This window comes from Mustela nivalis, assembly GCF_964662115.1.
Source record: "Mustela nivalis genome assembly, chromosome: 5".
Taxonomy (NCBI): Eukaryota; Metazoa; Chordata; class Mammalia; order Carnivora; family Mustelidae; genus Mustela; species Mustela nivalis.
Window position 1 is genome coordinate 118,923,149 of NC_139024.1, and position 25,759 is coordinate 118,948,907.

Consider the following 25,759-nt stretch of genomic DNA (forward strand, 5'->3'; position numbering starts at 1 on the left):
GCAGCAATGAAAATTTTTAAATTTACTGACAAATAGAACACAGTTGAATCTCAAAAAGCTTTTTGTTTATCCAAAGAAACCAAACACAGAAGTGCACATACTGTACAATTTATTTTTACTGTTTTTGAAGTTTTAGAATAGGAAAGATTAAGCTATTGTGATTTATGTCAGAATACTGTTTGTTTTTCCTGGAATGAATTGACTGAAAATGAAGATGAGGGAAATTTTCAAGAGGCAGACAGACATGGTCTATATTTTGAGGGAGGTGGTGGTTACATGAGTATAAACGTTTGTAAACTTCATTGAAATGTACATTTCAAAACCATACATTCAATTGTATGCAAATTATATTTTCATAAATATGATTTCTAAAAAGTCAAATGTACCTCATTGTTTCTAGAGAATATTTATTTAAGATTTTAGTATCCCTTTGACCAGACTATTAGTCACTTATATGCTAATATTTATGCAATTGCTATTTGTGTCCTTAATTATCTGTAAACCTCGTGTAACGTGCAAAAACAGGTCTTGGACTTGGAAAAAATCTGAAGTGGAAAGAAATCCCTTTTGAGCACATTCTATGTTTAAGACTATACAGTTGTGTTATTATTCCCATTTTACTTTTAGGAGCCCTAAGATTTTGGAAAGACAGCCCTAATCTTCTCATAGCACAGAACCCTCCATTTCTGACCTCTTATTTTCTCCTGCACAGTTTCCAAAGCCAATTAGGGTGTGGTAGAAGAAAGCTCTTGTATCTCTTGTTCTTCCCTAAATCGTTTAACTTTGTAAGTTAAACATTGGGGTGACCAACATCCTTGAATATCACACAAGAAGAGGATTCTCCCTCTCTGAATAATGTGATTTCAGCCCTTTGCAGGTAGGAGGAAGAAGCTACACTAAGCATTTTTGACCAAAGTGCACTCTGGTTCCTATATTTCCAGAGCTGCACCCAGCCCAAAGTCCGCTAGGATGACTTTTATTACCTCCACTTTCACAGTAACTGCAAGAGTTGCAGGCCACCTGTGACTTTCTTACTGGACCCATTCTAGAAGAAGCATTCACATGTCGGTGTCTTTTGGTAGCCCTGTTTGTCCCCCCTCCTAAGAATATTTTTACAGTCCAGGGATGGGTTAGAAACCTATATTCCCAGCTCCTGCAATCACACCTTTGGATTCTGACCACAAGAACAACCAGGTACCCATGTCTCTGGAGCTGGGACTTGTAGTTTAACTGAGGAAATAAGGAGGTCCAGGAAGCCTCCTGGCCCTATCTGGATGGTGAGAGAGAAATGTGTGGTGATGTGGAGGTGTGTCTGTGGAAGTTGTGAGTCCTAAAAACAAAAGGGTTTGAGCTCTGGGTCACACAGTGAGAAAACTCTCTTCTCTTGCTGGAGTTAAGCTGGAGTTGCTGGAGTTAAGCCACAAGAGTGTTTATAGTAAAAATAAATAAGTAAATGTATGAATGAATCAATGAACGAAGGCAAGAAAGAAGAAGTTAGATTGGCCAATAGGAGTGTCTAATTTTGTGTCTGCCTTCCTTCTCAAAAGGAATTCCTTTTCAATTTCAATTTCAAGAAAGCCCACAGGACACAAGAGAGTGGTTTAGGGTTTTCTACAGGGAAAATGGTTTTCAGAAAGAAGAGAGAGAGGGAAAATCCATTGGGGGAGGGTTGGAGTTGGTAGCAGTCTGTGAAGAAGCACAGCCAAAAAACTGTGTATAAAAGTAAATCTTTGAACGAGGCTCCCCCCGCCCTGAAAGTTTTCACTCTGGTGTCTTTCTCACCACCTTCTCTTACAGACTACTTCCTTGTCAGAGTGAACATTTCGTGCTTTCACTTTCTGCTCTGAAGATGGTGGTTTCTGCAGACTATTCTCCTGCTGGTTTCTTCCTCCTTCTCCTCCTTCTCCAGGTGTCTACATGGTGCTCAGCAGGTCAGTGTTCTCTCTCCTTCTCTTTATATATTCACTTGTTTTTAACGGCTCTTCTCAGATGATGAAAAAACTTGATCATTCATCAACTGTCTTGTAGTTCCTCTCAAAGACAGTTATATTGGGGGGAACTGTAGCTGTGTTTGTGCCAACAGAATACTGGAAGTTTCTGGCTAAAAATGTGACTGGATACACACCCCTACTGCTTTGGGTAGATTTTATAAAACTATAGCTGTAATGTTTAGCTAAATCTTTATTGACTATGGGTGATTTTAGCCTGCTTAATTTCAGTGAAGCAGTATCAGTAAAAATATACTTTATAATGTTCACATTGCCAAGAAAACCTAAGTATGAGTACAACAAATTTGGAATCCCTGGTTATGTTCTTTGACAAATCATTTTTCCCCCCTCTGGCACTTGAGTCCTTCTTTCATAAAATAGAAAAGGCTCTCAGGATAAAGTTTTCAGACTCAAGGTTTGGAGAGAAACCAGCTATGAGATTATAATAATGACATTTTTCATTAAAATCTTTTTAATTTGATGTCAGTTAGGCAGGGAGTACTAAAATGTTTGATTTCTACACATGTTGACTCAGAAATTCCACAAGAATTTATCATAAAGAAAAGCTCTCTCATGTGTATATGTATAATGTACTAAATGTTTATTGTGGGACTGTTTATAATAATAATAAATTGGAAGCAATATAAATATTACCCTGATACAGGAAAAGCTTAAACACAATGGTATAGGCAATGTCAAAAACAACAGAGCTAAATTATATGTACTAAAATGGTTGGATGTTTCTTATTACAGAAATTGATATGTAGTGATTCCATTTATGTGAAACAGAGTAACTTTTATACAGCATTGTAGATATAAGCAATGTCAAATACCCTTTCCTAAATTAAATGACTCATAGAACATGTATAGCCAGTAGCCATGTATCAGTTAACTAAGAACACGTATCTGTTGAGTACTCTGGGTTTTACACAGAAATACAAAAGAAGGGACACCACAGCCTTCATCCAGCCTAATGGCCAGTGTCATGCTCCTTGCCCAAGACTGCCTGATCCACGTTCTCTGGGACAGTCTGGCCATGGAATTTTTCCTTTAATCCCACGTGGCCTTGCCGTTTGTATGCAACACTCCTGGGCCCCTTCACAGCCATGCCTTTTTTGAATTCTTCCCACTCCAGGGTCACTACGTTTGTGGGCCCTTAATCTCTGACCATTCAAAAGAGCCACAATATCTTTGGCCTCTGCCAGTGCAAGTTTTGCCCAGGGGGCATCAGTCACCTTTTAGTTATTGATTTCTATACTAAAGTAAGTTGCAAACAGATGGTTTAAGTGACTTGACAAAGGAGATTAGCAAAGCTAAGCCAAGTCCCCATTTTTGGCTTGCAGCCTCCTCCTTCTCTGACCCAGGAATCCAACCATCTTCTCTGATAAAGACTGCCCTGTTCTTACACCCTGGAACCACTGGCTTCTAAGTCCTCTCAAGAAAATGTTTTTTATGAAAAACTATTCCTTATGATTCTAAGCATTCAGAGTTATTTTTAAAAAATTAAAAAGCGACCTAACCTTATAAATTCTACATTTCACTTTGATATAAAACACTGTTAATCCTTTTCCTCACCCCTCAACACAGAGGAACCTAAATCTTTAATCAGAAATGGCTACTTATCCTTTTAGGAGTTGTGTGTTGGGAGAGAAAGGGATGAGTGTGGAGAGAAGTAACTTTGCTCCTCTCCTGCCAAAAGAAGGTATAATTGCTTAATAACTTACTTTGCCTCATTTAATTCTAAATAAATCTCTTATTTAGTTTTTGAGGTTTTACATAACTTACACATAAATACTATTAGTAAATGCATAGAAAACGGTCCTTTCAAATACCAAACTATCAGTAGTTGTTACCTCTGGAGAACATAGTTGAAGTTATTATGAGATATATATTTTAAGACATATAAAACAATGCAAATAAGAAAGAAATGCATATGGGTCTTTTGTTTCATCCGCCCTCACTCATTTCCCCAATCTGTCTTTGGTTTTCATGCAGCGTCCAGGTTTTCTGTGAAGGGACCAGCTGAGCCCATCATGGTTCTACTAGGGGCAGATGCCACTTTGCCCTGCCAGCTGTCCCCTGAGCAGAGTGCTGCCCACATGCACATTCGGTGGTACCGAAACCAACTCTCCCCCGCTGTGTTTGTGTACCAGAATGGACAGGAACAAGGTGGGGAACAAATGCTGGAATACCGTGGCAGGACAGAGTTCGTGAGGGACTCCATCAACAAAGGAGGTGTGGCCCTGCTGATCCAACATGTTCGTGCCTCTGATCATGGCCAGTACTGGTGTCATTTTATGGATGGTCAGAGCTCCCAAGAGGCTATTGTGGAGCTGCATGTTATAGGTATGTTAACCTGGTCCAGTGTCATGGTGTGAAGCAAAGAGAAAAAGGATGTCTGGATTCCTAACCTGGCATTTCTTATGATCTTCCATATATTGATATGCTAATTTACCTTGCAGAATGTCAGTTTCTTAAAGCATACAGTGATGCTAAGACTATATGCTCTATTCACTTTTAAACATCAAAAAAGGCAATATTTCTGAATATGTTTTTGTATCCTAAAAGGCCCCAGAAAATTAATTGATTGTATTAATTCAGACAGGTACTGACACCCTCAGATATTCGTTTTCATCCATTCAGTAGAGAAAGACAAGGCTTAAACTTGAAGGCTTAAACTCTTTTTTCTAACTTCAATTGTACCTTTTTTCTCTCTCCTTAAAATGACTCCAAGCTCTCTTAGTCTCAGTATAGTGCAAAGGCATCAAGCTGATTTCAAGCCTGAATCACAGGTTGCCCTAACATTCACTGTGAGAGGTTTATTGACCTCTGAGCTTCAGTTTACCTATCGGTCTAGTGAGGGCATTTTGGCCTTCAGCCTCAGGGACTCCAGAGCCCCAAGGATTCCAGGCCTTAAACATGCCTTCTCTCACTATGGACTCTGAAAAACAATCTGAGGGTTTTCAAGGGGCAGGGGGTGGGAGGTCGGGGTACCAGGTGGTGGGTATTATAGAGGGCACGGATTGCATGGTGCACTGGATGTGGTGCAAAAATAATGACTACTGTTATGCTGAAAATAAATAAAAAATAAATTAAAAAACAAACAAACAAACAAACAAAAAACATACCTTTTCTCTTCAGGGTTGGGCTCTGCACCTCATGTTCGTATGATGGGACCTGAGGATGGTGGGATCCGAGTGTTGTGCTCTGCAGATGGCTGGTTCCCAAAACCCAGGGTGCAGTGGAGTGACACGATGGGAGTGAATCTACAGTCCCTCTCTGAGTTTCAGACCCAGGATGAAGATGGGCTTTTCTGTGTGGAAGCATCTCTTGTGGTCACAGATAGCTCTCTGGGCAACGTGACCTGTTCCATCCAGAATCCCCTCTCTGGACAGGAGAAAGCATCAGCAATCTTCCTTCCTGGTGAGTGAGGCACAAACCCCAAATCAGAGTTGGGTGTGTGGTGAGGGTAGGGAGGAAGGAAGGAGGGCTGAGGGAGCCTTGGAGAAAGGGCAGGATGGCCTCCAGGCTAGTCCTCGCTATGTCTTCACTTGCCTGTGTCAGAGCCCTTCTTCCCCAGGATGGACCCATGGAAGGCAGCCCTGGCTGGGACAGTCCCTGTGCTCATGCTCTTTCTCCTTGGGATCAGCTACACTGGCTGGAGAAAACATCAAGCCAAAGAAAGAGAAGTAAAGAAAAAGCAAAGAGAATCTCGTGAAAGAGATCAGATGAAAAATGAAAAGAAAACAGCACTTAAGGCCAAAGGTATTGTGACCCCAGGGCAAATAGGGTTCATGGAGAAGCTGGGGGTGCAGGTTTTATAAGGTGGGTGGGGAAATAAAAGTTGTAAAAGGGGACCTCAAGGAAAACATGGAGTACCAAAATTCCATAAAGCTGGAGTCTTATGGAAAAGAAGAAACCATGGAGGAAACTTGGAGAGTTGTGGGCAGTGGTCTGTACCCAAACTGTGGTGTTGTTTCTCCTTGTGCAAATGTCTTTCCCCATCTTCTCCTCCTATTCTTCCTTCCAGAATTAGCTTTTGAAACACCTAAGAAAGCTTGAATTCCCACAAAGCATGGGCACTCCTTCCTCAGTGACCCTATAACATTTCCCATGTAACTTTTCCTAGCACTTATCATTTAGAGTCCACATGTGTGTTTGCTAATCCTTCCCACCTACTTAGCTATGGGACTCCTAAAGGTGGGCCACATTGAATCCATTCAGCTACTCCATGAAATCAAGAGCAGCTAAAACCCAATTTGATGGATTTTATCTCTCTTCTTTCAGAGAACCTCAAAGCAGAGCTTGGTGAGTCTTGCTTCTTATGCCCTGTGTAGAATTTGCTCCCCTTTCCACATCTGTTGTAGATCTCTCACTGAATGTTGTTTCTTTCAGAACAGCGAAAGGCACTATACCTTAGAGGTGAGAGACTGGGTTTCCCATACCCCTCAATGTTTTGATGTCCAATACTTTCTCAGCTTCCTCTCTTCAGAGGTTAAGACTGAAAGATTTAATAATGACTTGTGAAAAAAAAATAAGGGACGGGGAGAAGAACGTGAGGCTCTGGATGTCTTGCCTTGTATTAACTGGATTTTTTCTGTTTTAGATTGGAAGAAGGCCTGGCTGTATCCTGGTAAGTAACTTTCTGGATTAGGTCTTGCCATGTGCCTCTAATATTCCAGGTATAATAAGTAGAGACATAAACACACACATACACACACACACACACACACACACACACACACACACACACCTGAAAGTTGTGAAGAATTATTTGGTATCAATCTTCAGTGTTTTTTTTATTTGGAAGGTCAAATATTCAATTGTTTGTCAGCTAATTATAAAGAAAAAATAACTATTGACTGGTGAATTCCACATGGCTAGAGTAGGACTCAACACAAATTTTTAACCCATCCACTATAGAGAATGAAGACACAGAAACCAGAGCAATTTTGGTGGGATTTAGGAAGAATAAAGGACACCCTATATGATAGCAGCATTTCCATACAGGAAATAAAGTTCAAAAGAGCAGTTAACATATTTTATATTTGGGAAGAAGAAATTAATTATTATTTTATTTATTTTACTTATGTGAAAAAATCAAAGTAAAGTTCAATACACAGGAACAAGGTTTATGTTTGAAAAGCTTGAAAAACAGTCTTTCAAAAATACTTTAATATCATCATAAAAGTGTTTATCTGGTGGTAGAGGGAACTGGCTATTTTATATCTTCTAATATCTGTGTCCATGTACTACATATGTTTAAGACTGTGTATGTGCATGTGTAATACAGAGTTAGACCTCAAAAGCATGCTAGGTATTTCCTTAAACATATCATTTATATGCCTGATATTGTGCTAGATGTTGGTGGCATAATCCATGGTCTCTGACCCTGAAATCCACTGGGGGAAGTAAGCTAAGAACCAGGCAACTACACACAGCCTGATAAGTATTTTGATACGATAGGGTCAAGGTGCTCCTCCCAAAGGTTAAAGTCAGGTAAACAGTTTCAACTAAGAGTTTTTTCTTTTTTCTTTTTCTTTTCTTTATTCTTTTCTTTTCTTTCTTTCCCTTTTCTTTTCTTTACTTTTTTTTCTTTTCTAATTTTTTCTTTCTTTTCTTTCTCTTCTTCTCTTTTCTCTGCTTTTCTTTTCAAAGATTTTATTTATTTATTTGTGAGAGAGAGAGAGAAAGAAAGAGGATGAGCAAGGAGGAGGGAGAGAAGAAGCAGACATCCCACTAACCAGGGATTCCCTACATAGAGTTAAATCCCAAGACCCTGAGATCATGATATGGTCCAAAGGCAGGTGCCCCTCTACTAAGATTTTCCTTCAGGAGCTGCTTTAAAATGTTCCCATGATTCTAGAGGAGAGAGCAAAGTGTGGTAAGGATGAGGACATACAAGTTTTTGTTCCACCTCTATCAATGACAGCTGAGGAATTCAGTCATTTTTGCTTTCTTGAACTCAGCCTTCTTATCTCTAAGATGAAGAGATCACAGAAGGCCCTCTTGACTCATGTATTCATCCATTCTATATATAGAGTGCTACCCTTCTTAGAAGTGGGCAGCTAAGTGAGAGACCATCAAGAATTATGGATAAGTTCTTATCTGCCTAGAGCCCCAAGACACTAAGAATATATCCAATCTTTAATAAAATCACAAGACCTGCCATAAGAGAAATGGCGCCAGGCAGAGGCAGATGTAGTTCTATTCCTTATGAAGAGTCTGTCTCTGGAGGAAAATATTAAAAATGTGATTACAAGCATTACAATTTAAAAAGGCCAGTTTAAAAGCCTTGGTCCAAAGCTTAAACCTCTACTCTTACATGGCCATAGCCTGGGAAACCCCTGAAATAAAATAATAAAATAAAATAAAGTAAAATAAAAGGACATTTTATAGCTTTCATCCTCAATGAGGAGTGCCACAAAGGTCTTAAAAGCATAGGTGCCTAGAACACTAGACCATGCTCCAGGAGTTCTCCAGACTTACTTCCTCAGCACTGGGACAAATGAGGGGATCATTTCTAATCTGAGGCAGGACAGAGAAAGTACACCCTTTGTCTTGTAGTTTCTAGATACTGAGAGTTCAAGGGGCTCAGAGGAGAAGGGAAAGATTGCTGAGAAGAGACAGTAATGAGCCAGGAAAGGAAGTGTGACCCTCCTCTTCATTCTGTGGCTGTGTTTCCATCATAGTCTCAGTTTGTACTGCTCTTTTTCAGACTGGAGGAAGGAAAAGTTCCAGCCTGGTGAGTGGCTCTTTGTTTATCTTTGGACCCCTTTCCAACCTGCTCTTTGATATCCCATTTTTCCCTCCTAACATCATCTCCTACTTGAAAAGACAGAAGAACCACTATTCTGATAAAAGAGAGGGAAGTACATGAAGATCATTAATTTTGGCCTGGACTGAGAATTACTTCTAGGATTAGGTACTCTGGTTGTATTTACACCTTCATATATTGGCATGGTTTCTCACCTATTGAGGTGGGGGGGTCCACTTGGTTATGAAGGAAATCCCCAACTGAATAAAAAGTACTCAAGATGATGAGAGTAACTTAGCTGCTCTTTGTAAAGAGGTCAGCTGACATGGAGCCCATTACTAATTAAAGAACATAGTTCCAATTCGTAGATAATTAAGAAAGAACACTATTGTCAAGTAAGCACTGTAAGTCACAGCTCACTCCTGCATTCTGCCAAGATACTGATAATAGCATAGTAAGATAAGGTGAGATAAGTAGCATTGAACCCATGGTGAGAGCACCTCATAGTTCCATCTTCCCCAGCACACACACACATCCAGAGGACAGGTGTTCTTTCACTATTTGATCCTGTTTCTCTAAGGTTTCACTTGCACAACGGTCTTCTAAAATGTGTAATGTTAGCCCTTCCCTTCCTTTTTCTTTTCCCACAGCCAATGTGACGATAAATCAAGAAATCCATCAGAATAATTGTGACCCAGAGAGCAAAGAGAACTTCAGAGAGGAAACACAGGATCTATCTCTTAGTGATAAGAGAGGAGACTGCAACCTTATCACACTAAATCAGGAAGACTTCACCTCAGGAAGACATTACTGGGAAGTGGATATTAAGGACACTGATGAGTGGACTCTAGGCATTTATGAGAAGCTCACAGGCAAGAGTGGATTATCCACAAAGCTACAAAAAAAGAAATTCAGAGTCTTAGAAAAGAAAGAATGTAAATTCAGGGCTCTCATCTGTGGCCCTCAAGACATTTCCCTGAAAAAAGATCTCAAGATAGAAAATTATCCACAAAAGATTGTGATTTTTTTGGATTATGAAGACAAAGACATTTCTTTCTATGACATGACTCACGGTACCCACATCTTCTCCTTTAACCAGGAAAGCTTTACTGGATCACTCTATCCTTACTTCAACATTAAATCCATGGAGTATTCCCTATATGAGCAATATTAAGTGACCTAGAGGAAGAACTTACACAGTGAAGACAATAGCCTATTCTCTATAAACCCCAGAAAGACAGTTCTGATGTGTGACCTCAAGTTCACTGATTATGAGTCCTCTTGACTTGAGGCTCCATAAGTCCCCATGACCAGCACTGTTTCTTAATTGCAGAGACAAAAATTTTTGTTTGTAATTTTTATTGTTATAAATGCTGTTTCTTATTTTATATCTAATATATCACAGACAAATAATTTTTCCAGGATAAATTACTGGAAAAATGAAGTCAATAAAAAAAAATGGATATAATTACAAGCTGTAATAAGCTTATTGTTAGATTCAATATGCTTAAATTACTTAGAATATACTTAAAATTATTCAATATACTTAAAATTACTCTGTCAATTTGCTTTAAAATGTTTGTAATACTCTAGTTCTGTATTTGTCTAATAAAGTGTCGCCCTCGGCCCACAAGGACGACAATGAGCCTAGTATGGTGTTAATGCTTCATTTCCGTTTATTTAATCAACTTCCTTAGCTTATATGCAGCAGGGTGACCAATAAGGGGCCAAGCAATGGGGAGAGCCAATGAGAGTCCTGTTACTATGCTGCTTAAATTTGATACAGCCAATAACTATGTCCTCCTTTAGGCGGGCTTCACCAGAAAGTTCATTGTATACTTGCAGTGTATTTTGCTAGCAGTGAGCCAAGCTCCTTCTTGTAATGGTGGGGACTTTTCCGGCCGGAGGCAGTCCCCGACATCTCCCCCTTTTTTGTTTTATGGCAGAGATCGTGCCTGTCTTAGGTCGTCAGTAGCAGAAAACATCCTTACCCGTCATCAGACACAAGATATCGATGATCTCTGTCCTGTCTTAGGTTGGTTTGTTTCTCTACTGATCTTACCCGTCTTTGACTACCGATCTAGCATGCTTAGCCATATCTGGGGAGATGTCCCAGCCTCTACTGACATAGGGGCTTGTGCTATAGCTCGGCTCTGCTCTCGCTGCTGTGTTCTCCATTGGTGAAACGTTTCTGAATAGAAGCATAATGCCAATAAGGAGGAGGACAAGATGACCAATTGTACCAGCCCATTGTTTGGTGAACTGGAACATATTGCTGAATGTTGGAAATAGCTCTGGAAGGGAAGCTGGTTGCACACGCATACTATTTACTCGAGTTATCTCAGCCAGAAGGATTCGTGTGAAATTTTGGAAATCATCAGACCAAGCACCCTGCAAATACTGGGAGAGCTGTTGGGAGGAATTGCTGGCCTTATTAAATTGAGAGAATTTTACAGGGGTAACACAAAGCGCAGAAAAAGGAACAATAGAACCAACACTCAGTATATCAGCTAGTGAAGAATGGGGGGAAGATAAAGGAAGAATTAGTTAAAGGTAAAGGATAGGGCCAAGCCTTCAGAATAGCCCATAATTCACGTGTCGCCGTCCGGGGAATTAGGAATATCAGAGTCCCCCCCGACAGTAGGAGGATCACGGCTTCCTCTGTCCTCATCCTCGTTCTCAGGGGCCTTCCGGACCAATCTCTCTGGAATCCAAATTGGCACTTCTTTGTCCTGTGGGAAAACACAAACGGAGCCTCTGCTCCAGATTAATACAGGATCCGGGCCTTTCCATTGTCCCATAAGGATATCCTTCCAAAGAACTAAGGGCTTGGGGGAAGAATCCATACGGGCTGAATGTCTTTCAGCTGCTGCTTGACCGTTTTTATCGAGCGTCAAAAAATTTAAAATAAATAGAATTGTATTTAGTTTGTCTTTAGGGGACCGGAACGTGTCCCCTATTCCCCCTTTTTGTTTTAAAAGAGTTTGTTTGATGGTTAAGTGGGCACGTTCCACAATGGCCTGTTCTTGAGGATTGTAGGGAATACCATGATTTAGGGTACTGTTTAGTTGAGTAAGGAAACTGTGAAATACTTGTGAGGTGTATGCAGGTCCATTGTCTGTTTTTATTTGTAGAGGTTTACCCCAAGCGGCGAAGGCTTGAAGGCAGTGGGAAATAACATCTTTGGATTTTTCCCCAGCATGGATAGAGGCAAATATGACACCAGAACATGTGTCCACGGAAACATGCACATATTTTAGTTTGCCAAATTCAGGGATGTGAGTAACAACCATTTGCCATATATGGTTGGGTAACAGGCCTCGTGGGTTAACTCCTAAGGAGGGGGATGGCAAGAGGGTAACACAGTTTTTGCAAGAGACTACAATGTCCCTGGCTTGAGCTTTAGTTATGTTGAATTTAAGTCTGAGAGTAAGAGCATTAACATGAAATAGCTTGTGAAATTGTTTTGCTTGTTGAATATTTTCCATTAAAGTGAAGATAAATTGCTCTTTGGTTAATATGTCTGCAGTGTGATTGCCTTCTGTCAAGGGGCTGGGGAGAGCCGTATGTACCCTGATATGCCCTATGTAAAAGGGTACCTTTCTGTCCCATATAATGTGTTGGAGATTCTTTAAAGTTTCTGTAATGGTGGATTTGGTGCTGATGTGACCTACATTTTCCAGGATGGAGACAGCTTGGACAACATATTTGCTGTCTGATAACAAGTTAAAAAGTGTATCATGAAACAACTGAAAGGCTTTAATGACTGCAAATAGCTCTGTAATTTGAGGGGAGGAGCTCTGAAATAAAAAGGTCCAAGTGTTATCTTGGGTAACCACAGCGCCCACCCCATTTTTAGAACCATCCGTAAAAACGAGTTTTGCATTATCCAAAGGTGATTGACGTGTAACCCTTGGATAAATTAATGGGTGAGTAAGACTAAATTGCAGCCATGGGTTTGCCGATAATGATTGTCAAATTTTGCAGTTGAGATAGTCATAGTAATGGCCCAATCATCGTCACATGCTGCTAAGCAAGTTAACTGCTCTTGTGTATAGGGAGTTAGGGTGACGTCAGGTTGTTTGCCAAATGCAGTGATGTTAAGTTTTAGTCCTTTCAATATGATTTTAGCTATGGCAGAACTTTTCCTGGAGAGTAAGCTAAATTGACCCAGGAGATGGGACCTTCCTGCCAAAAAACAGCAGTGGGCGTGTGCTCTACTGCAAGAACACAATAATATAGGGTTTCAGAGTAATTAATTCTATCAACTTGGGCAGTCTCAAGTCTATTTTGAATCAATTTAACAGCTTCTCGAGCTTGTTCAGATAAAATACGGGGGGAGTTCAAGTCAGAGTCTCCTTTCAATGTCTCGAACAGGGGCTGTAGTTCCTGATTAGTGAGTTTTAGGTATGGCCTGATCCAGTTAATATCTCCCAGGAGTTTTTGAAAATCATTTAATGTTTTTAATTTATCTGTTCGTAGGGTTACCTTTAAAGATTTAACTTTAGTATCATCAAGTCTAGTGCCCAGATAGTCCTTGATAGATATTATTTGGATTTTTTCTGGGGCTATATTAAAGTCAAACTGTTTGAAACATTCGAAAAGGGAAACAAGGGCCTTTTCAAGCTGTTCTTTCTGTTTATGGCAAAGTAGTACATCATCCATATAGTGGTATACCAAAACGGAAGGATAGAGCTCCTTGACCTTTTGCAAGGCCTGATCAACATAAAGTTGACACATTTTGGGGCTGTTAGCCATACCCTGAGGAAGAACTGTCCATTCAAATCGCTGATCGGGACCAGAATGATTAATAGTGGGTATGGTAAATGCAAATTGGGGGGTATCACTGGAGTGTAATGGTATAGAAAAAAAGCAATCTTTGATATCTACAACAATTGAAGGCCAACTCGAGGGGAGGGCAGATATCAAGGGTAACCCTAATTGGACTGGTCCCATGATAACCATTTGGGCATTGATTGCTCTCAAATCATGCAATAATCACCATTTACCTGATTTTTTCTTAATGACAAAGATAGGAGTATTCCATGGTGAAGTGGAAGGCTTTATATGTCCTGCAACAAGTTGTTCATACACTAATGTGTGGGCTGCTTCATATTTTTCTTTGGGCAGGGGCCACTGAGAAACCCACACAGGCTTGTCATTGTGCCATTGAATTTTCAAAGGCTCAGTGGCCCCTATGAAAAACCCAACCCCGGTCCACCAATCCCAGAGGTATAATTACTTAGGGGTACTGAATTTGTAATACCCTGATTTTTCCTCCCTAATCCTCCAACACCTGAATATCCAGCTTTAGTCATGAGGTTTCAAGCTTTCTGTAAAAGACTTCAGTAGTCAATTTTAGGTCCATTTGAGTAAGAATGTCTCTTCCCCTGAGAGATATAGGGATCTTAAGTACATATGGCTGAACCAGGCCGCTATGACCTTCATCATCCTTCCATGGTACTGAGTCAAATGCAGACATTTAACCAACTAAGCCACCCACGTGTCCCTCAAGCTACAATTTAACTTTTCTTCCTCAACATTAGAAAATAGCGCTATTTTGTTGCTTTTATTTAGCATTGCTATCAGAGAGGTGAAGAGGTTTATCTAATTTTTACTCCTCTGAATACTGCTTTAGCAGCATTATAGTTTATATATATCTGCTGCTCCCCCAGCTTGTGCTCTCTTTCTCTCTGACAAATAAATAAATAAACAAACGTTTTAAAATAAATAAATAAATAAATTATAGTTTAATACATGTTAATCTATATCTTAAATGCAAGGATAATTTGAGGAAAGAAAAAAGGAAGTATCATTCAGAATCCAGTTCTAACAAATGTGATGATGTTAACATGATAAGGTCTGGGAAAACCAAAAGGTAAGAGCATTTTGAGGTATTTATCTAATTAAAAAAAGAGAGAGACATTTTATTTCTTTGCTTAAGATATTAATAAGGGAAATGACTACTTTATATTTTAGGGAATTATAAGTATATCCACCAGCAGAGGTAAGGAGAGACCCTTCTTCTGCTTTTAATCAAACCTATCTGTTATATTCAAATGAGATGACTACAGAAGACAGTACTTAGTGTTTAAATAGGGATAAGAAGAGAATGTGTTCCTATGAGCTAGACTGAAAAACCTGGTAAATTCTGTGGATATGGGAGAGAATAACCAGAGGAATCTTGCCCCAGCAGCAGGGAATAATGAGCCCTAGACTAAAAACTGATCCAATATTGATGAGCAAATCTTAAAAGCCAGATCAAATTATTTACAACTATCTAACTTCATGCCAGAGCATAGCTCAACCAGGTAAAATGAACAGTGTCTGATATCTAATCAAAAATTACCAGGCTTGGAAAGAAGCAGGAAAATCCAACTCATAATAGACAAAAAATCAATACATTGAAATTAGCATGGAACTGATGATACAGGTGTTAGATTTAACACACAAAGGTATTAAAGCAAAAGTTGTAGCTATATTCCAGATAATCCTAAAGGTCACTAGACTTTTTTATTTTTTTTTAAGATCTTATTTAGTTATTTGACAGACAAATCACAAGTAGGCAGAGGGGCAGGCAGAGAGAGAAAGGGAAGCAAGTTCTCGCTGAACATAAAGCCTGATGTGAGACCTGATCCCAGGACACCAGGACCATGACCTGACCCGAAGGCAGAGGCTTGAACCCACTGAGCCACCCAGGTGCCCTAAGTTCACTAGACTTTTAAAAGAAAGACCCAAATTCAACTTCTTTACATGGAAATGACAATGTGTTAGATAAAAATTGCCTTGGATATGGTTAGCAGCAGATTAACCATTTCAGAAATAAATGGTCAGTGAACCTGAAGACATAGAAATGGAAACTATCCAAAATAATACACACAGAAAAAGAAAAGTATTTTAAAAATATAGAGTATTAGTGAGTTATGAGAAATCTTTAAAGAGCCCAGTAGAAAGGCAATTGAAGTCCTTGAAAAAAGGAGCAAGGTGAACAGAAAAGAATTTTTTTTCACAAAACAAGAACCAAAAATATATTCTAAATTTGATCTTTATAAACTCCAGATTTAAAAAGCTGTCCTAGTCTGTTTGGGCTGCTCTAAAAATACCATAGATTTAGTGGTATATAAACTACATATATTTATTTCTTATGATTCTGGAGGCTAAGAAGTCTAAGATCAAGGTGCCTTCAGTTTCAATGTCTAGTGAGAGCTAGTTTCCTGGTTTGTAGACAGTTGTCTTTGCACTGTGTCTTCACATGACTGAAGGGGTGATGGGGTTCTGTGTGGTCTCCTTTATAAGGGCACTGCTTCCATTGATAAGGGCTTGCCCTAATGTCTTAATTATTTCCCCAATGTAGAAATTCCAAATACCATCACCTTGGAGATCAGGTGTATTTTGACAGCACACAGATATTCATTCTATAGCAAAGTTCAATGAACTCAAAGTGCAAAAATTAAGAAAACACATAGCACATGAAAATCAAATTACTTAAAACCAGAGGTTTAAAGAAGCCAGAATAAAAAATTAAAATATCTACTGAAATACAAAGATAAAGATGACAGAATATTTCTCACTGAAACAGTGCAAGTGAGAAAACAGTGAAAGAACACCTAAAATACTGGAAAAAATATACCAGAATAGATTTAATACCCAGTGAAAAATTTTCAAAAGCAAATGTGAAATAAAGATATTTTCATCTACAGACAAGCAGAAAAAAATAAAAAACAAAAACAAAGCAAAACAAAAATCATCACCAGGAGACCCACACTTTAAGAAATGGCCAAAAAAAAAAAAAAAAAAAAAAACCTTTAGACAGAAGGAAAATGGTGACCAGTGTAAATTTGTGTCTATACAAAAGAATGATGAGAATGGAAATACTATCTGTCTAAGTAATTATAGAATGATTTCTTTTTATCATTTAAAATTTTAAAAATATAAGACACTCTTAAAGCAAAAATGGTAACAATGAAGCATGGGATTTACAACAGAACTAAAAATGTAATGTATGACAACAACAGAACAAAGACCAGGAAGGAACACAGGAAAATACATTGCTGTAATTCTCCTAACAGATGTGAAGTAATATAAGAGCAGTTGAGGTTAGAATATTGTAAGATAAATGTGAATGCTATAAACTGCAAGCAACCACTAATATAACAACAAAATTATAGCTATTACCAGAAAAAGAAATAAAATGGATCATTAAAAAATAATCAACTAATTAAAACAGAAAAAGAAGAAAAAAGTTAATATAGTATATGTAGAACAAATAGAAAATAAACAGTTGATAGACTTGAACCATATCAGCAATGACATCAATTGCAAAGGAAGGTCATTGGGTTGATTAAGAAAATAAATAGCAAAATATACGCTGCCCACTAGAGAAATATTTTAAATAAAAAACACAAATAGGTCAAAATTAAAAGGATGGAGAAAGACATAATATACAAACATTAACTCATGGTCTTAAGCAACTGCTGAAGTATAAGAACAGATACATCATTTGTTATGTTATTAGGAATAGTCTCCTTCAGATGACCCAGCAGTTATGATACTGAACCTGGAAAAAAAAAGCAACTTTTACATAATCATAAAGTAAATGTTTTTTGGAAGTGCTCAGATTGAAGATAACTAATGAGCAAAGGGGAAAAGACTTGTGTGTACAAAAATATGAATATTAATATCCTTACCAATAAAGAAGAAGAAGTGTAACTGGTATAACTGAGTTAGGACTGGACAAATTTGGGGTATCTGGCTGTTTCAGTCAGCAGAATATGGGACTCTTGATCTTGGAGTCATGAGTTTGAGCTCCAAGTTGGGTATAGAGATTACTTTTAAAAATTAATTAATTGGAGGACATGGGGAGTTAGAGAGGAGAAGGGAGTTGAGGGAAATTGGAAGGGGAGGTGAACCATGAAAGACTATGGACTCTGAAAAACAATCTGAGGGTTTTGAAGGGGTGGGGGGTGGGAGGTTGGGGTACCAGTGGTGGGTATTATAGAGGGCACGGATTGCATTGAGCACTGGGTGTGGTGCAAAAATAATGAATACTGTTATGCTGAAAATAAATAAAAAATAACATTTAAAAAATTAATTAACTAATTAATTAATTGTTTAAAAGGACTGGGCAAATACATTGAGTGGGTAGTAGGCTGAATATGTGAAGGAAAGTCAGAAGGAGTGAATAGTCTGATGAAATGTATAATTCACAGGGTGCCTGGGTGTCTCAGTCAACACGTTAAGCACTCAACTCTTATTTCAGTTCAGGTCATGATCTGAGATGGAGCCCTGCTTTGGGCTCTGTGGTCCGCTTGGAGTCTGCTTGAAATCTGGCTTTCTCTCTCCCTCTGCCCCTCCTCTTATCTGAATTCTATCTCTTTCTTTCTTAATTAATTAATTTAAAAAATCTTAAATATATATATACATGTATATATAACATATATACTATATATACACGTATATACTATATATGTATATATATATACATATACTATATATATGCTATATATATATGCTATATATATATACTATATATATATATATATATAAAGTTTCCAGCAATTCTGTTTGACGCTAATAATATTTTTGTAGATGCTGCCTTCTCATGTTTGTAGACTGTACTGCAAGTAAGTCTGAGACCAGGTTGAGTATATACAAAAATTATCTGAAAACAATATCTAAATCAAGAAAGAATAAGGGAATTATTTCCAGCTTAAGAGCTGTTGAGAAACACTAGTTAAAAAATCAACTACAGAGGTCATGTGAAGATATGTTATGCAATTAATTAATTAGCTAATTAATTAATTATGTTAGGAAAAGAAATAGCACACAAGTGGTGGGGAGGGAGAGAGAGCATCTTAAGCAGACTCCATGCTCTGCTCAGAGTCCAATGCCAAGCTTTTCTCTTTATTCTGAGAAGAAATCAAAAGTCAGACACTACCTGAGCCACCCAGGTGCCCCTACAATAATTTAAAATAAATTGTGCTGTTTTAAATGTATCAATAAAATATGTGTTATCATGAAGAAGGAAAAAAAAATGCTTCTATGAAGAGTGAACAAGAGAAAGCAAACCATGAAACTGGAGTGTATGGGAAAGAAATGTCTTATGGAAAGAGCCAATTGTTGTCTGTCTCGGGAAATGAAAGGAAAGGGAAGAATAGGGGTGAAGAATAAGGGCTTCTTCTCTAGAGGGAACCGGAAAGTAAATAGAGAATTCCCCCTTGGTAAGAGAATGAGGGAGAATCATTGGTGGGTAAGAAATATCCCCATAAGGGGAACAGATATTAAATTAGTCCAATCTCACAACCACATGTTGAAGCATTTGCTATTTTCTGTGTGAAAAGTATTGCTAACCCAACCTGTGGTCCATTTCCAGGCCATAGTTTGTTTCTGTACAGTTTACAACCAAGAACATTTTTTTTCTTTTTACATTTTTAAAGATCTGTGAGGGAGAAAAGAGAATAATATGTGACAGAGGCTGTATGTGGCCCACATAGCCTGAATTATTTCCTCTCTGTCCCTTTATAGAAAAATTTTGCTTACCTCTGGTCTTACAGGATTGACTCCCCAGACCCATGAAATGCTCTTGTGCAGTACAAAATACTCGTGATGATTGAACATTCTATATTCTGTCTAAAATTATTTTTTTCTTCCCAGTTCCTCCTTTATATTTGATATTTTCACTTCCCTGTTTCTTTTAAAAATTTTTAAAAGATTTTATTTATTTATTTGATAGAGATCACAAGCAAGCAGAGGGGCAGGCAGAAAGAGAGGAAGGGAAGCAGGTTCCCCGCTGAGCAGAGAGCCCGATGCGGGGCTGGATCCCAGGACCCTGGGATCATGACCTGAGCTGAAGGCAGAGGCTTTAACCTACCCAGGCACCCCTGTTCCTTAAATTAACATGAATAATTTATAGTAAAAAACCTTAACTATGATATTCCCATTCATTTTTATTTTTATATGACTTTTTTTTTTCTCTTTTAGGTAACTAAAAGCAAAAAGTCTAAAACTCACACTTGTCAATTATTGCTCCATCCTACAGTGGGGTGCACCAGAGTACATAAGTGAAAGCACAAAATGAAACACGGTGAATTGTGACTCTGCTTTGATTCTTTGTGATCTTTGGCATACAGAGGTAGTAGATCTGATTCCAGATTTGTCAGCAGACACATCAGAGTAGGTTAACTAAAAAAACATTTTTAAAGAATAAGTTTTATAATTCTCACTATGGAAGTGAGACTTAGGTTAGAGTTCAATTAGGGAATATTAAATTATTTCATGCATTTTTATGTTGCTTTTCTGATATACCTTGCTTAATTATTCATTAAAGCAGTAATTGGTATTGTTAAAAAAAAAAAAAAAAAGCACAGGCCCGGGGCGTCTGGGTGGCTCAGTAGGTTAAAGCCTCTGCCTTCAGCTCAGGTCATGATCCCAGGGTCCTGGGATCAAGTCCCGCATCGGGCTCTCTGCTCAGCAGGGATCCTGCTTCCTCCTCTCTCTCTGCCTGCCTCTCTGCCTACTTGTGATCTCTGTCTGTCAAATGAATAAATAAAATCTTAAAAAAAAAAAAAAAAAAAAAAAGCTCAGGCCCAAAATGGTGTCACTTAGATTGAGTTCCCAAACTTGCACATAATCCATAATCTAATTGCAGTTTCAACCTCCTGCATATAGTTGTAACTAGTCAGTTAGGAATTTTCAATCCAAGTTTGCCACTTGGGACTTCTCCACTCAACAAAGTAGGATGAGATAATCTATATGATAAGACCCCGTGCTTTTGCCCTAGAAAGTGGCCTCTCCTGAATAAACCTTTTCTTTTGCTATTAACTTTCTTGCTCATACCCTCCTTCTATAAAAACTTTACATTTTGTATAACCCCTTGGAGCACCTCTTTACTTGCTAGATAGGGTGCTGCCTGATTCATGAATTGTTTAATAGAGCTAATTAGATCTTCAAATTTACTTGGTTGAATATTGTTATAGAACAGTATAAAACAGGTCTTCTATAAGTAGTAAATTCTCAGTGTATGTGTAAAACATACACAATATTAATTAGTATATATTCCTGGAAAAATGGAAGGAAACTGATGCTGGAAAAATTTCATACTTTTAAAAAAAGCCAGCCAGTCTTCTGTTCCCTCTTCATTCCCCCTTGAACAATTTTGACCCTTAAATCTTTAAGGTTGTTGAAGGTGGAAGGTCTCTGCTTCTGTAACATCTTCCTGCTGAACAGGGGCATAGAGTTGTCCCTATCTACTCGGGTCAACACTGGTGAGTTGGGGAATGTGTAGGGGAGTTACAAAAGATGGAGGCAGCTGAATTCAGGGGAGACTGCTCTGAGGACAAAGCAAAAGGCTGACACTTTGGAACCTCCACCCCCCACCCCCACTCCTGGGTGGGACATATGTGACATTCTTTAGGAATCTCCCATCATCTTAATGTTAATACCTAGCTAGAGGGCAAAACTTGACATTGGCAATGGCAAGGTCTCTGGTATCAGGTATCTTGTAGGTCCTCTTTAGCATATGAAAGTTCTATTGAAACCTCCCTTTTCCTTACTTCCCCCACCCTCATGGTACATAACCTGCCACCCCTCATAACCCAGGACAGCAACTCTTCCTGCCCACTGGTCCTGTCCCCATGCTTTAATAAACCACCATTTTGCACCAAAGATGTCTCAAGAATTCTTTCTTGGTCATCGGCTCCAGACCTCCCCCCACCAAACCTTACCTATATCCATCACTGGATAGCGGGGTTACAGAGCTCTTATAAGGCAATGCAGGGGGTCAGGTTACAAGGGCTGTGTTGACTGCTGGTAGTCAGCTGACTGGGGGTTGGGGGGTGGTGTTGCTTTAGGCGGGAACAGCAGTTAGGGCAGTGCAGGAAGCTCATGACTAGAAGCCTGTCTAGAGAAGCAGAAATGACTGGTTATCTCTTGCTCCCTGTGGGGATTCTGGTTATCTCTTAGTATTACTGGTAATTTTCCATCTTCTGGGGCCTGCTGGTCTGGGGATGCTCTGGATAATTTTCCTCTTCACTGAGAACCCCAAAGTTCTTTTGAGAAGCCATATCTTCATGTTTTTTGTACTTGAATTTTGATTGTCTCCAAACCCCAGATTTTGAGTTAAATAGATGATTAAGGTTGAGCCAGTTCATATATCAAATCTCCTCAGCCACAATAATTGTTTTGGCAAGAAATATGTTATCCAAGTTGATCCATTTAGAAGGAATCTCTGGACTGCCAAGACAGAAAGCTTTGTATCTTTTATCGGGCTTAAATATTTTAAGATATGTGCTTGTGGATCACATAAGATGAATCCTACCTCAATTTGAAGTCCATTTGAAGCATGGCAGAGCCAAGAGTGTGGTCCTGTTGATGAAAGATAGTTGGAAGGCAGGCAAGCAAGGACAAGCCCCCCTCCCCCCCAAGAGGAAACTACCCTTAAGGGATTTTACACTACCCTGGAAGGAGCCCTCCGCTCCTTCCAAAGTGACAAAAGCCTGATTGGATGACAGGTGCAGGAAGGGTTAATCAGATTAAAACATCCACCAACAAGCCCATAAATACCTTTAGACTTAGAAATTCCAGTGGCAACCTTCTCAGGTCCCCTCCCTTCCTGGGAACTTTGTGCTATCTCTTTGCCATCACTCAATACCCCTTGCTTTGCTGCCCACCCCTCTGGTCTACCTCTTCATTCTTCCACGTGGTGATACCAAGAACCACTGGCACTGACAGAGAAAAAAATCCTGTAACACTGTCATCATGCCATTTCTGGAATGCATTTCTTTTTTGTCACAGAAGACACTGAATTCATTGTTTATTCATCAATTAGATTTTTCATCATTTTATAATACAATTTTCTAAAATACTGTTATTATTTATTATTGTTGAATAATTAATATGTGTGAAATTATTATTATTATTATTTTTTAAATGATTTTATTTATTTATTTGTCAGAGAGAGAGAGAGAGAGAGTGCGAGAACAGGCAGAGTGGCAAGAGAGAGAGAGAGAAGCAGGCTCCCTGCCAAACAAGGAGCCCGATGTGTGACTTGATCCCAGGACACTGGGATCATGACCTGAGCTGAAGGCAGCCACTTAACCAATTGAGCCACCCAGGCATCCCTAAAATTATTTTTGTAAACTACAAGGATTTTCTTTTCCTTCTACTTTTTTCAGGCAACCTATTCCATTGCTTATGGCAAATGCTGCCCGAAATGTCATATAAATCTAGATTCTCTGAAGTCAATTCTGTGTTCCATATCCCATATGCAAGGGCATTCCACCACTTATTTATTTATTTATCTAAATTTTAGTTTCAGTATAGTCAATATACAGTGTTATGTTAGTTTTAGGGTATAATATTTCACTTTTCTCTTGATTTTTTAAAACTATAATCTCTGTATCTAGATTTATTTGTGAAAATCACATTCATTCCTGAAATACTATCTGTGTTGTTGGATTTCTAGAATCATGTAGTATGTATGTACTGCTTTGAACAGCACTTTTGCCAGTTTAAGAGAAAGAAATGGTAATGATGAGGTTTTGGAATATAGGTGACATGCAATGGGGTGAGGTCTGGAGCTGATGACCAGGACAGAATTCTTGAAATGTCTTTGATGCAAAATGGTGGTTTTATTAAAATGCAGGGTCCAGACAGGTGAGAAGAAAGAGCTGCTGCTTGGGTGAGCTGTTGCCAAGCTCACCCCTTGTGAGGGATGGTTGACTATATACTTGGGAGTAGGGGGAGGTAAGGAAAAGAGAGATTTTTCAAAAGGATTTTCATATGTTAAAGAGTCACAGGATACCAAGCCCTTGCCTTGTCAAGTTATGGTTGTTTTTCCCTCTAGCATGGCATTAACATTAAGACAATTGGGAGCTTCCTGGAAGAATGTCACACATGTCCCACCTAGGAGTGTGGGAGAATGCTGCAGGGTGTCAGTTTATGCTTTCTCTTCACCTAACCTTCTGCTCCAGCATCAGTTAACTGTGCAATTTTTGTTTGTTTGTTTGTTTGTTTGTTTTGGTGTGAATGTGTTGGTTGATTTATGAAGTTAATCATTAATTCATTTACTCAAAGCTAAACAAGCGAAACAAGGATTCATAGTTATAAAATTGAAAACCTTTGTACTAATAATAAAGTTAGGGAGGAACCAAAGATAAAACCAAAGATAATTTAGTTGCCCATAAATTAATCCTAAGGTTTTTTTAGTGGACCATGGTGTCAGATTATAAAGTTATAAAAATGGCAGTTATATATGTTCTCAGACAACTGCTTACAAAACTGTGTTAGTAGTTTGTCATAGTTAAACATCAATGGAAGAAATATGCTGAAGAGGCACAAGAAAAGAAGGAATTGTTTCAGGCATGGTCATGTTTCAGAGGGATAAGGGCAGGGGCTCTTACTAGGTGAATTACTTCATCTTCCTCTGGGAGATGGAGAGTCTTTGTTATAAATTACCTTGGTACTGATGAGAAAATTACAGATGGATTGGGTTAAAATTTCACTCCTGGCAAGTTGAAACTGAAATTAAGTCTTGGTTTGCTGCCCTAGGGTCAAGTGACTCCATCTTGGGCCTGGCCTTCTGGTTAACACCAGTTTCCTTTGAGATTAATAATGAAAACCAAAATTAATAGTAAGTGTTTTCATAGTGCCCAATTTACATTATACTAAATTTCATGTAAATCATCTTATTAGATCCTTACAACACCTTGTAAATTTTATATCATTCCCATTTTCTAGGTGAGGAAAGCAAGACTTAAAATGTATAAACTGTAAATTGGTAAATCTAGATTTCAAAAGCTAACTAGCTCAGCTCTAGAGTTCACTAACCACTACAGAGAAAGTGTTTAAAACACGGAGTATGCAGTTGTCCTGACACTAGTAATTCTAAATGTCAGGATGCAGAGAAGACAAATTTTTTTTGGCCATTGTCATGTAAATCTCCTTATATTGCTGTCCTCTTTATTGAGGGTACTTCTTTTATGACCATCTATGCACTGCTCCCTCCCATAACTCAAGCATTCATTGTGGACAACTAAAAACAAAACAAAAAAAAGAAGAAGTTAACCTCTTATTATAATTTATAATAACTTACAAATTATAATTTTGGAAAACCCATAAAGGATAAAAATCAAGTCATTTATTTTAAAGATTAAAAATAGTACATAATGATATGGGAAACAAAGACAGAAGAAAAATAATTAAATTTCCTTACTACATAGAGCCCACTGACAAGTCTTTGAAACAGGCAGAGTGACATTCCTCTTGGGTCTCATCTACCTCAATATTAATACTTTGCTAAGGGCAAAAAGCAATCCTAGCCTGACTGCCTCCCCTCACCCCCTAAGGATACTGTAAGTCTACTTTAATGTATAAAAATTCCTTTGGAGACTTCCTTTATCTCTAAACAACCCAAGATACATCCTGGCAATCATCTCCCAAGGATATGGCCCACTGACATACATCTAAAGGGTCTCATGACTAAGGTATTATTAGATGGTAATAAATGACCTTTCCAAACAATAGCTAGGCTGCTCAAGGTCCTGGAAACCTTGCTTCCAAAATTCCTTGGAGATTTAAGCTATCCCTAACCACCTCCCAATTTGAAAGTATATAATGGGCCACTTCTCATGACCCTGGTGCAGCACTTTCTGCCCATGGGTCCTGTCCCCATGCTTTAATAAAACCACCTTTTTCTACCAAAGACATCTTAAGAATTCTTTCTTGGCCATGGCATTCAGACCTTAACATTGTCTTTCCTACATCACCTAAGACACAAGCAGCCTGGCTGGAGATAGAATTTCTTTTTTTTCTCCTTCTCCTTCTTCTTCCTTTCTCCTTCTTTACTAGAAATTCCTTTGTGATCTCACAGACATCAAAAGGTTGTCTAAAATGTTCAGCAGCCTATATTTTAGAGCACAGCTTTTAAAACCCCACACTTTGTATGTAGAGATGAAATTTAAATGGTTATCAATAGATCTGAAATCATAAGAATATTTTTCTAAAGATTACAAGTTGA

At 38.5% G+C, this 25,759-nt stretch overlaps 2 protein-coding genes across 5 annotated transcripts in view; one reads left to right on the forward strand and one right to left on the reverse strand.

Annotated features, from left to right (window-relative positions):
- Positions 1 to 25,759, reverse strand: part of LOC309865787 (endogenous retrovirus group K member 7 Env polyprotein-like) — a 1,143,634-nt gene that overhangs the window by 188,973 nt on the left and 928,902 nt on the right. The window lies entirely within an intron of this gene.
- LOC309865780 (butyrophilin-like protein 1) lies at positions 1,557 to 10,394 on the forward strand. Of its 2 annotated transcripts, XM_082732590.1 has the most exons (9): positions 1,557 to 1,931; positions 3,984 to 4,334; positions 5,130 to 5,411; positions 5,553 to 5,753; positions 6,276 to 6,296; positions 6,384 to 6,410; positions 6,595 to 6,621; positions 8,707 to 8,733; positions 9,396 to 10,394. In XM_082732590.1, exons 1-9 carry the CDS (start codon positions 1,850 to 1,852, stop codon positions 9,917 to 9,919), a joined length of 1,542 nt encoding a protein of 513 aa, XP_082588716.1. In that variant the 5' UTR covers positions 1,557 to 1,849; the 3' UTR covers positions 9,920 to 10,394. The 2 variants fall into 2 exon arrangements, with proteins under 2 accessions (XP_082588716.1, XP_082588717.1); XM_082732591.1 differs by lacking the exons at positions 6,276 to 6,296; positions 6,384 to 6,410 and having other exon boundaries at positions 1,692 to 1,931.

Coding starts and splice junctions, on each gene's coding strand:
- LOC309865780 (XM_082732590.1), top strand. CDS start 1,850: ATGGTGGTTTCTGCAGACTATTCTCCTGCTGGTTTCTTCCTCCTTCTC. Junction 1,932..3,983: donor GTCTACATGGTGCTCAGCAG/GTCAGTGTTCTC, acceptor GTTTTCATGCAG/CGTCCAGGTTTTCTGTGAAG. Junction 4,335..5,129: donor TGTGGAGCTGCATGTTATAG/GTATGTTAACCT, acceptor TTTTCTCTTCAG/GGTTGGGCTCTGCACCTCAT.